At 51.0% G+C, this 13,245-nt stretch overlaps 1 protein-coding gene across 2 annotated transcripts in view; it reads left to right on the top strand.

Annotated features, from left to right (window-relative positions):
* Window positions 1-13,245, top strand: part of LOC118362206 (gephyrin-like) — a 118,837-nt gene that overhangs the window by 47,092 nt on the left and 58,500 nt on the right. For both annotated transcript variants that reach the window (XM_052486480.1, XM_052486479.1), the window contains exon 2: window positions 10,538-10,616. In XM_052486480.1, coding sequence (XP_052342440.1) covers window positions 10,538-10,616 — 79 coding nt within the window. The remainder of the gene's footprint in view (window positions 1-10,537; window positions 10,617-13,245) is intronic.

Raw genomic sequence — 13,245 nt, 5'->3', positions numbered from 1 at the left:
ACCCTGTACTCAGGGCACTATTGTTCCTCAAACCACTCTGACATCAAATGCAGATACAATCAAAAATAACCAAAAAAACATTGGCATCAAAACAGTATGTGCTTTTAAAACTCACCTCACTGTGATGATCAATTTGAAGAAAAATGGTTGAAACAAAAGGTTGCAACTGAGTGGAAAACATGGTGGTAGTCTTGATTTGATACCTTTTTCAGTGTCCCTTTCTGGTTTCTGTCCCACAATCTTTTTGTGCTCCATAACTGCAAGGTGTGTCAGCTCCACCATGCTTGTGTACCCAAAATGCCCCCGCTTAATGGTTTGCTTCAGCAGGGCACTGTGGATGACTCCAGACAACTGTAGTTAAAAAAAAATTAAAAAGAGAGGGGTAGACTAAATTGATTACATGGTCTGGAAGGTACTCTGTAGTCCTCAGGCTACCTCGAACCCCATAACACAAACCATACAAACACTACCCAATTGGGCTACAGTGCATTCAGAAAGTATTCAGGCCCCTTAACCTTTTCCACATTTTGTTACGTTATATCTAAAAGTGATGACGATTTTTATATATTTAATCAATCTACATACAATAAAAAAACTGAAATACCTTATTTACATAAGTATTCAGACCCTTTGCTATGAGACTCGAAATTGAGCTCAGGTGCATCCTGTTTCCATTGATCATCCTTGATGTTTCTACTACTTGGTTGGAGTCCACTTGTCGTAAATTCAATTGATTGGACATGATTTGGGAAGGCACACATGTCTGTATAATGTCCCACAGTTGACAGTGCATAGAGCCGTAGAGCTTCAAGACAGGATTGTGTCGATGCACAGATCTGGGGAAGGGTACCAAAAGCTTTCTGCAGCATTGAAGGTCCCCAAGACCACAGTGGCCTCCATCATTCTTAAATGGAAGAAGTATGGAACCACCAAGACTTCCTAGACCAGGCCGCCCAGCCAAACTGAGCAATCGGGTGGGAGAAGGGCCTTGGTCAGGGAGAGGTGACCAAGAACCCAATTGTCACTCTGGCAGAGCTCCAGAGTTCCTCTGTGGAGATGGTTGTCCTTCTGGAAGGTTCTCCCATCTCTGCAGCACTCCACCAATCAGCCCTGTATGGTAGAGTTGCCATACTGAAGACACTCCTCTGTAAAATGCACATGACCGCCCGCTTGGAGTTTGTCAAAAGACACCTAAAGGACAAAGATTGAACTCTTTGGCCTGAATGCCAAGCGTCACGTCTGGAGAAAACCTTGCACCATCTTTACGGTGAAGCAGCGGCATGCTGTGGGGATGATTTTCAGCGGCGGGGACTGGGAGACTAGTCAGAATCGAGGGTAAGATGAACAGAGCAAAGTACAGCGAGAACCTTGATGAAAACCTTCTCCAGAGTGCTCAGCCCCAGTCTTGAGGTCCTAAGGTTCACCTTCCAACAGGACAGTGACCTTAAGTACACAGCCAAGACAATGCAGGAGTGGCTTTGGGACAAGTCTCTGAATGTCCTTGGGTGGCCCAGCCAGAGCCTAGACTTGAACCTGATCGAACATCTCTGTAGAGAACTGCACACCCTATAATGACATTGAAAATATGTTTCTACATTTTTTGCTAATTTATCGAAAATGAAACGCAGAAATATCTCATTTACGTACGTTTTCCCACAGCTGAGTCAAATCTTTGATGCAGGGTCATACCCATCGTTTTCTTTTCTACCACTTTCTTTCCTTCTGTTGGACCTTTTTCTTACTGCTGTGACATGGCCATTCTAACACTCTAACTATATCCAAGCCCACTGATGTTATTGACTGTCCTGATAAAATTCTCTACATTATGTTTAAAAAATCCTGTATGTCAATCTTCTTACCAAATTAATCCTGCAGAAAATCACTATCCTGCTGTAACGTGTACAGTGAACCTAACTGGGACTCCACCCTGAGATGCTACATCTACATTGATGGGGATATCCGACAGCGTATCAGTCTCTTCCTCCGTCCTCATCAGGCAGTTCCACGGAACCCAACTCCTCCCCACCATCACCCTGCGTGTCTGTAAATACAGTGGGCACATCGTTCTCCATTTTCTGTGAGACAGGCGTATCGGCCTCGGAGTCGGTAGTTGCCGCTGCCCTCTGTAACTACTGCCGGGGTTACAGTCACTATCATGCCCGCCTCTGAGCTCCCTGCCACGGCAACCTCTGCTACATTAACGTCACCTGTTTGGCGTCGAGTATGGACTTTGGGTGGAGGCCGGGACTGCCCCGAACCCCCCGGCCCGCTCTCAGATTTGGAGCCAGACATGACAGAGGATCCCTGTGCGTGCATGTCTGCCGCTTATGTCCAATCTCCCCACGTTCAAAACACTTCAGACTAAAGTTTTTGTTGGCGAGTCTAAAAACGAGCAGTAACCTGTTTTTACATCCAAGTATTAACTCTCTCACATTGAGCTGGCAAATTTCCCGTAATGTGCGAGCTCTCAGGTTGCCATCGACAACGAACGGTAGCACGTTGGATATCGTAACCCTCGTAGCCGGGGAGAAGAGCGCCGCGATTTGCAAAAATCAAAAATACATAATTTACAGTAGCAACTGTCTCAACCAGCCAGTTGACAAGGCGCTTCTCTTTCAGTAACACCATCACTGCTTTATTCATCCGCGACGCAGTTGAAAGATTTTCGCAGCCAATCTGTTCTCCCACAGCGAGGACATCCTCCACCGTCACATTCGGGTTAGGCAGACACGTGAAACCATAGCAAAGAGACAGGGACGGCTCCTCCACGTGATGATAATAAATAAATGTCACCCAAACGACTAACTCACCCGACAATGTAGGCTAAAATAAAATGCATAACTTAACCTAAATAATGTAGGGGGGATCATGAAATATGAACGAAATGAACAAAAAAGGGACAGCAACTTCTCAGCCTCCTCACACAACCAACTCCAGAGAGTGAGGGAGAGGGGGAACAGCTGCAGTGCAGGGTAGTGGATATACCAAAAGTAGTCAATCTCTCACTCTCTCTAAAGCTGGAGCTGGAGCTGCAGCTAGGGCTGGGACTATGAGGTGGGGCTGGGGCTGTGGGGCTGCTCTCCACACACACCACTGTTTTAATATGAGCAGGGACTGGAGCTGTGTGCCTAGCTATGACCAGGCGACCACTGAACACCGAACACAGGCCAGTAACTACACCTACAGTACACCAAATTATCATATTGCTTGCCTCCATTCGCACTGCAGATACAGTGCATTCGGAAAGTATTCAGACCCCTTCACTTTTTCCACAATGTTACGTTACAGCCTTATTCTAAAATGGAGTAACTTGTTTTTTTCCCTCAATCTACACACGATACCCCATGCGGCCTAAGCAAAAACAGTTTTTTTTTTAGAAATGTTAGAATATATATGAAAAATAAACTGATATCACAATTACACAAGTATTCAGACCCTTTACACAGTACTTTGTTGAAGCACCTTTGGCAGCGATGGAGTCTTCTTGGGTATGATGCTACAAGGTATTTGTTTTGCAAACATTTCTAAACTAGGGAAGCACAATGTATTGATGAAGATATCGGAATTGGACAATATTGGCTAAAAATGCCAACATTGACATCGTCCCGATGTCTAGTGTAACTCCAATGTGCAAAACCGATGTCAAAGCTGACATGCATACCTATATAACGTAGGTACATGACGTAATGACGCCACGTAAAATTACACGTGCCTCACAGCATTCCTAACCTAGCTCACAATGTCTGCTGTGTGGATCAAGCAGTCAATAAGTCGAGCAGTCATTTGAAAAAGTAACAACATTTCAGCGAGACAACTCCATTAACGACAAGATAATGGTTTTCAAGGCCCTTGATAATCAACCGTTCTCTGTCGTGGGTGATGTTGGCTTTCACCGACTGGTTGAGAACCGGTACACACTACCGAAAATATTCAGATGTTACCCTACCGGAGATACACAGTATTAGCGTCACTGCTATTAGCATCACGACTGACATTTGAACCAGCGATATCAGCCTCATGAGCATGCTGAGTCTGACAGCACAGTGGGTCTTCAAGGATTTCGTGCTGAGGAATGTCGTATTTCATGCTCATAAATGTGCTGGTTGTCATACCGCTGCTGCCACTTGGAAACATGAACACGCTAACGTCAGCTAGCTCCATTCGAACAACTGACTTGAGAAATAAGCTCATTAACTCTGCTTGCAGCAGACGTGATACCCTCTGTAATGGCATTGAAACGCCTTCTCAACAAAACTGCAGACACAGGTTGTGATCAAGCAATTCGGTGGCATTCTCTCTTTACTGTGTCGCCACCATACTCGATGCTATGGACAAGGACCGCTACTTCGATGCAGATAAGAAACAGGGTTTACATGAAATATTATATACACAGCTGGACAAGATGGAAACGGACACAGTGACAGTGCGCACCGAGGACGAGAGACCACAGACAGAGCTGAAACTTTATTGCTTGACGTGTATGATGAAATCCTGATTGAGAATGAAATGACTGACCGAATGAACAACGAAACAGCACAGCAAGTAAGTGAAAGAAATAGGATTTGATTATGTTTTACTGGTAATGGGGACATACGTAAATGCCAACAACATAATGTGTGTGTGTGTAACTAGGGAAGTCGGTTAAGAACAAATTATTATTCACAATGACTGCCTACCCCGGCCAAACCCGGACGCCGCTGGGCCAATACTGCGGCACCCTATGGGACTCCCAATCGCAGCCGGATGTGATACAGCCTGGATTCGAACCAGGGACTATAGTGATGCCTCTTGCTCTGCAGTGCCTTAGACCGCTGTGTGTGTGTTTAACTATTTAACTGTACTAGAATGCTTAAAAGGACGCTTACATTTTAAGTATCGCATCTTGGTATCAGGTTTTTTGGTACGTAAAATATCGGTATCAGCCAAAAAATGTCATATTGGTGCAACACTACTAAAAAAACTTGTTTGTGTTTTGTCATTCTGGGGTATTGTGTGTAGATTGAGATCCATTTGAGAGTAATTCTGTAACGTAACACAACGTAGAAAATGGGAAAGGGTCTTTAATACATTCCCAATGCACTGTATAAATAGCTTATTCTCCTCTCTCTGCCTCTGCTTTGTTAAATGGTTATCTGAGAAACGTTACCGTTGTACAGGGAGATGCTTTGAAATAGAGCTCAGATTAGGGACCTTCTCTTTCGCTCTGTGTCTCCCTTTCTCGCTCGTTTTCTCTCTCTCCTTTCTTTCATTCCCTCGTTAGCTCACTTCACTCACTTCCCACGTGTATGTAATACACACACACACACACACACACACACACACACACACACACACACACACACACACACACACACACACACACACACACACACACACACACACACACGGCACGGCGGTCTACCGCTGTTGACCATGAGCCTGGGGATCAGTGTGTTCCTGTCTCTGATCCGTACGTCAGCCCTACGAGGAGCTGACCACACACACGCACGTACTTCCGTCTCTCTCCCTCCCGTTTTCTTGCTCCCTGTCTCTTCCTTTCTTCTTCACACGTTGCCCTATTTTGCCTTGTTCTGTGCTTATCCTTCTCTTTCCTCTCTTTCTGTCTCCCTTCCATGGGTTGTTGTCTGTGTGTGTGTGTGGCCTTGCACTGTTTGGTGCGAAAGGCGAGACGGTAAGAGAGAGCACTTTAATTGAGGTGAGAGACAGAAAGGGAAAGTGTTATTGAAGGAATAGAATTGGCCAGGGATATTCAAACTGGGTAGGTATGTAATTCAAAATGAGTTTATTCTGTTATCACTAGCGATATTAATAAAAACATATTTTATTTTCACCGACCCCTTGCAGTACCTCCTGTGGACCCCAGTTTGAATATCCCTGGAATTAGGCCTTTGACCGTGTACATCGCTTGGTTCACTCACTCACTCACTCACTCACTCACTCACTCACTCACTCACTCACTCACTCACTCACTCACTCACTCACTCACTCACTCACTCACTCACTCACTCACTCACTCACTCACTCACTGTATCATTACTAGCCTAGTCGCTACAGCACAGTCGTGTCCTCCCTCTCTCGCTCACTCGCTCTCTGTTGCCTGGGGCTGTGGCACAGGGGCCTCTCACCAGAGAAGAGAGGGAATCTCCCTACCCTCTCTCTCTGCTCCTGGTCTGTCTGCTCTGACTATTCTTCCCTACTCTACTCAATATTGGCTAATCTACCCTCCCATCTGCAAACAAACATTTTGAACCACGTGGACCTCAGTTAGAGCTGAGAGAGAAAGGACGGAGAGGGGTGGAGGAGAGGGAAGGAGATGGTTAAGAGTTTTTTTTCCTGACCAAGTTGCCCGACCAGGAAGAACTGTCTCTGGAGCAGCACTCGTCTCTACACCCTCCATGCTATCCCCCTCTCTCTACTACCCTCGACTCTCTCTCTCTGTCTCTACACCCTCCATGGTATCCCCCTCTCTCTACCCTCCACTCTCTCTGTCTCTACACCCTCCATGGTATCCCCCTCTCTCTACCCTCGACTCTCTCTGTCTCTACACCCTCCATGGTATCCCCCTCTCTCTCCCCTCCACTCTCCCTCTCTCTCTCTCTCTCTCTCTCTCTCTCTCTCTCTCTCTCTCTCTCTCTTGCTCTCTCTGTCTCTACACCCTCCACTCAATATTCCATATTCAAATTGAATTCCACATTTTTTAAAATATTCCTTTCATGCCTGTTCCAACTGCAGTCAGATTCTCTCTCTCTCTCGCTCTCTCGCGTTCACTCTTTCCCCGTCTTTCTCATCTCTCTCGCTCTCTCTCCTTTCCTCTATGTAGCGATCACTCCTGCTGCCTGCTGTCTCCTGCAGGGAATCGGCCTATTTATAGATCAAGGGTTAGCAGGGGAGAGAGGGAAGAGCAGTGAAGGCGAGAGAGAGTGGGGGGAGTAAGAGGGAGTAGTTGGGGTATAGAAGTGGAGAGCGCAGAGAGAGAGAGCGAAGACATGAGGTTTGGCTATAAGATGGGAGTAAGGGGGTTAGGGGAATGCTGCAATTATGAAGCAAGTGTTTCAACACTCCCTCTGCCTCTCCCTCTCCTATTCCCTACTCTCTCTCTCTCTCTCTCTCCTTCCCTACTCTCTCTTTCTCACTCTACCCCTTCGTCTCTCTCTTTCCGTGATGTGGAGCAGAGGAGAGCGCAGTAGACTATGATTAGAGCCCAGTCAGTGTTGCTGGTTGAAATGTCACTGCTTTATAATGTATTTAATAGGCTATAGGTCAGTTAGCTCCTTTTAATATGGACCACACAGCCATGGTGCCGCCCCAACACTGCCGCCGCCGCCGCCCGAATACTACCACTGCCTCCGCCGCCCCTACTACCACTGCCTCCGCTACCACTACCACCACTGCCGCCGCCACCACTACCGCTTCCACCACACTGCCGCCGCCGCCACCACTACCATACTGCCGCCGCCGCCGCCACCACTACCACACTGCCGCCACCACAACAACACTGCCGCCGCCGCCCCAACACTGCTGCCGCCCCTACTACCACTGCCGCCGCCGCCCCTACTACCACTGCCGCCGCCGCCCCTACTACCACTGCCTCCGCCACCACTACTACCACTGCCGCCGCAACCACTACTGCTTCCACCACACTGCCGCCTCCGCTACACTGCCACCACCACTACTTCACTGCCACTGCTGCCACCACACTGCCAACACACTGCCACCACCACTACCACACTGCCACCACCGCCGATGCCACCACACTGCCGCCACACTGCTGCCACACTGCCACCGCACTGCTGCCGCCGCACTGCCGCCACACTGCCGCCACCACACTGCCACCACACTGCCGCTGCCACAACCACACTGCCGCCGCCACACTGCCACCACTGCCGCCGCCACACTGCCGCCACCACCACCACACTGCCGCCACCACGACCACAATGCCGCCACCAAAACCACACTGCCGCCACCAAACCACACTGCCGCCACCAAAACCACACTGCCGCCACCACAACCACACTGCCGCCACCACAACCACACTGCCGCCACCACAACCACACTGCAGCCACCACAACTACACTGCCGCCACCACAACCACACTGCCGCCACCGCCGCCACACTGCCACCACTACCACCACACTGCCAGCACTACCGCCGCCGCCACCACACTGCCGCCGCCACCACACTGCCGCCACCACACCACACTGCCACCACCGCCTGCACACTGTCGCCGCCACACTGCCGCCGCCACCACTACCACACTACCGCCACCACTGCCGCCACCACACTGCCACCGCCGCCTCCACCACACTGCCGCCACCAGCACTACCACCACCACCACCACACTGCCACCGCCACTGCCGCCACGAGCACTACCACCACACTGTCACTGCCGCCACCACACTGCTGCCACCAGCACTACCACACTGCCGCCACCAGAACTACCACACTGCCGCCACCAGCACTACCACCACACTGTCACTGCCGCCACCACACTGCCGCCACCAGTACTACCACACTGCCACCACCACACTGCCACCACCACCACACTGCCGCCACCAGCACTACCACCACCACCACACCGCCACTGCCGCCACCACACTGCCGCCACCAGTACTACCACACTGCCAGCACTACCACCACCACCACACTGCCGCCGCCGCCCCTACACTGCCGCCGCCCCTACTACCACTGACTCCGCCACCACTACAACCACTGCCGCTGCAACCACTACCGCTTCCACCACACTGCCGCTTCCGCTACACTGCCACCACCACTACCTCGCTGCCGCCGCCACACTGCCACCGCCGCCACCACACTGCCAACACACTGCCGCCACCACCACCCCCACCACTGCCACCACCACTACCACACTGCCACCACCGCCGACGCCACCACAACACTGCTGCCACCACCACCACACTGCCGCCACCACACTGCCGCCACCGCACTGACACCACACTGCCGCCGCCGAACTGACACCACACTGCCGCCGCCACCACAACCACACTGCCGCCGCCACCACAACCACACTGCCGCCGCCACCACAACCACACTGCCGCCGCCACCACAACCACACCACCGCCGCCACCACAACCACACTGCACGCCGCCACCAGTACAACCACTGCCGCCGCCACCACAACCACACTGCCGCCGCCACCACAACCACACAGCCGCCACCACAACCACACTGCCGCCACCACAACCACACTGCCACCACCGCCGCCACACCACCACCACCACCACTACCACACTGCCAGCACTACCGCCGCCACTACCACACTACTGCCGCCACACTGCCACCGCCGCCACCACACTGCCACCACCACAACCACACTGCCGCCACCACCACCACTACCACACTACTGCCGCCACACTGCCACCACCACACTGCCGCCGCCACCACACTGCCGCCGCCACCACACTGCCGCCGCCACCACACTGCCGCCGCCACCACACTGCCGCCGCCACCACAACCACACTGCTGCCGCCACCACAACCACACTGCCGCCGCCACCACAACCATACTGCCGCCACCACAACCACACTGCCGCCACCACAACCACACTGCCGCCACCACCACTACCACACTGCCAGCACTACCGCCGCCACTACCACACTACTGCCGCCACACTGCCACCGCCGCCACCACACTGCCACCACCACAACCACACTGCCACCACCGCCACCACACCACCACCACCACTACCACACTGCCAGCATTACCGCCGCCACTACCACACTACTGCCGCCACACTGCCACCACCACACTGCCGCCGCCGCCACACTGCCACCGCCGCCACCACACTGCCGCCACCAGTACTACCACACTGCCGCCACCAGCACTACCACCACCAGCACACAGTCACTGCCGCCACCACACTGCCGCCACCAGCACTGCCGCCACCAGCACTGCCGCCACCAGCACTGCCGCCACCAGCACTGCCGCCACCAGCACTACCGCCACCAGCACTACCGCCACCAGCACTACCACCACACTGTCCCTGCCACCACCACACTGCCGCCACCACCACACTGTCACTGCCGCCACCAGCACTACCACCACCACCACTACCACCACCACCACACTGCCACTGCCGCCGCCACACTGCCGCCGCCACACTGCCACCGCCACACTGACACCACCACACCCTACAGCCAGTCTCTCTTTCTGTCTCGCTCTTTCTTGTCTTTTTCTCTCCACGGCTGCACTCTATATTTAGCTCATCCTGTCATCCTTCTCATCTTCAAATCTTCCTCCATGCCTCTTTCTCTCACTTCTCTTCTCTCTCTCGGTCCCGTGAGTGAAGAGTGTTGATGGAGATGTCGCAACAATGTGGACCTGAACCTGAAGATGATGGATGTGTGTTACTGTGCGTTTGGTGTAGTGTAGTGTAGTACTGTACTCACCTAGGCCTGTGTAGTACTCACCTAGGCCTGAACTAATGGTTTCTTTCTCCTCTCTTTCTAATCTCCCTAAATCACTCTGCCCTCTCTTTCCCTCTCACTATCTCTCTCTCCCTCCCACTCTCTATCAACAGTGAGTGACAGCTGCTTCAGGAATCTGGCTGAGGACCGCAGTGGAGTAAACCTCAAAGATCTGGTCCACGACCCGTCACTGTGAGTACACACACACACACACACACACACACACACACACACACACACACACACACACACACACACACACACACACACACACACACACACACACACCCTTTTAGACGAGCACACACATACCAGTCATCCAGGTCCTGTTCGAGTAGTGTGCGTGAACCTGCTGGCCTCTCTCCTCCACCACTGCACCATCCTGCTCTGCAGCCTTCTCAGCTCTCATCTTAGCTTAGATTGTTTCTCACGTAGCACCCTCCTGACAAGCCACTTTCACCAAGGACAGAGCCTCCTCTCCCTCTTTCTCTCCCCCGTCTCTCCCTCTCGTTCTCTCTTCATCCATCCATCTCCCTCCCTCCCTCCCTCCCTCCCTCCCTCCCTCCCTCCCTCCCTCCCTCCCTCCCTCCATCCCTCCCTCCCTCCCTCCCTCCCTCCCTCCCTCCCTCCCTCCCTCCCTCCCTCCCTCCCTCCCTCCCTCCCTCCCTCCCCCTCCCTCCCTCCCTCCATCCATCCATCCATCCATCCATCCATCCATCCCTCAATCCATCTCTGCCTCCCTCCCTCCTTCCCTTTATCCTCTCAGAGTCAGGGGTCAGGCACCAGCGTGTAGCGTGCCATTTAAATAATTGATTAATCTCAGTCCAATTATGCTGGTGCCACACTTGATATTTCACAGCGGCAGAAGCGTGTTGCGGAGCGTTGAGACACCAGTGTGTGTGTGTATGGTGTGTTGCAGAGTGTTGAGGCACCAGCAGATGGTTGTGATAGATGACTCCATGACACCTCACTCTCATGCCGAGACTGTAATGTAGCGCTGCTAGCTAGCCGCCAACCTTGGGCCAGCTAACCGCTGTTTAATGCCTAGACTGAAATGTAGCGCTGCTAGCTAGCCACTAACCATAAGGGCAGCTAACTGCTGTTTAATGCCTAGACTGAAATGTAAGCGCTGCTAGCTAACCTCTAACCGTGAGACTGTTAAATGCTGGTTAATGCCAACACCAGCTGGGCTTGGGTTTGGGCTGTACGCTAGGCTCTGTCCACTATTAACGCCTGACTACTACATTTGACATTTTTCGTAAACGTTCTTATCCAGCACGACTTACAGGAGCAATTAGGGTTGAGTGCCTTGGTCAAGGGCACATCGTCAGATGTTACCAAGTTGGTTCGGGGATTCTAACCAGCAAACTTTCAGTTACTGGCCCAACACTCCTAAATGCTGGGCTATATGTAAACACACACGGACAGACACAAGCGCACCGTACACATACATTCTGAGGCTGTCAAAGATAATTGTCCATTTACCTCAAAGCTCAGGACGGGCAGAGAACGGAAACAAAGGTCAGTGAAGAGCCATGTCCAGACGCGTTCTGCCGTCTGAACCACAGCCAGGGTTCTCACACACACACACACACAGCGTGGCCCCCGGCAGGGGTGACTGTGAGTGACTGTGTGTGACGGCGTGGTGCTCAAGGGGACAGTATGCTCTGAGTGGCTAATGACTGTTGGCAGGGATGGACAGCCTGACAGAGGGTGAGAGAGAAAGAGCGGATGTATGGGGAGGGTGTGGGAGTTTTTACACTATATATACAAAAGTACACTACCTTTCAAAAGTTTGGGGTTACTTAGAAATGTCCTTGTTTTTTAAAGAAAACAAATGTTTTGTCCATTAAAATTGAGCATAAATTCAGTGTAGACATTGTTAATGTTGTAAATTACTATTATAGCTGGAAATGGCTTTTTCATGAGAATTTTTTTTTTAATGTAATATGTACGCCTATGTAGAGATGCAACCATCACTCCTGTGTTCCAATGGCACGTTGTGTTAGCTAATTCAAGTTTATCATTTCAAAAGGCTAATTGATCATTAGAAAACCCCTTTGCAGTTATGTTAGACATTTACATTTACATTTAAGTCATTTAGCAGACGCTCTTATCCAGAGCGACTTACAAATTGGTGCATTCACCTTATGACATCCACAGCTGAAAACTCTTGTGCTGATTGAAGAAGCAATAAAATTGGCCTTCCTTAGAGTAGTTGAGTATCTGGAGCATCAGCATTTGTGGGTTCGATTACAGACTCAAAATGGCCAGAAACAAAGACCTTTCTTTTGAAACTTGCCAGTCTATTCTTGTTCTGAGAAATGAAGGCTATTCCATGTGAGAAATTTCCAAGAAACTGAAGATCTCATACAACGCTGTGTACTACTCCCTTCACAGGTCAGCGCAAACTGACTCTAACTAGAATATAAGAGGAGTGTGAGGCACAACTGAGCAAGAGGACAAGTACATTAGTGTCTGTGTTATTTTGCCCATCTTATTCTTTTCTTTTTAATGGCCAGTCTGAGATGTTTTTTTCTTTGCAACTCTGCCTAGAAGGCCAGCATCCCGGAGTCGCCTCTTCACTGTTGACGTTGAGACTGGTGTTTTGCAGGTACTATTTAATGAAGCTGCCAGTAGGCCACACAAGCTCACAGAACTGGACCGCTGAAGTATGTAGCGTGTTAAAATCGTCTGTCTTCGGTTGCAACACTCATTACGGAGTTCCAAACTGCCTCTGGGAGAAACGTCAGCACAAGAACTGTTAGTCAGGAGCTTCATGAAATAAAGCCCTTTTTACATCAGCACATATCATGAAGGT

This window comes from Oncorhynchus keta, chromosome 29, assembly GCF_023373465.1.
Source record: "Oncorhynchus keta strain PuntledgeMale-10-30-2019 chromosome 29, Oket_V2, whole genome shotgun sequence".
Classification (NCBI taxonomy): domain Eukaryota; kingdom Metazoa; phylum Chordata; class Actinopteri; order Salmoniformes; family Salmonidae; genus Oncorhynchus; species Oncorhynchus keta.
Note: the sequence above shows the minus strand (reverse complement) of the source record. Positions and strands in the feature narration are given on the sequence as shown.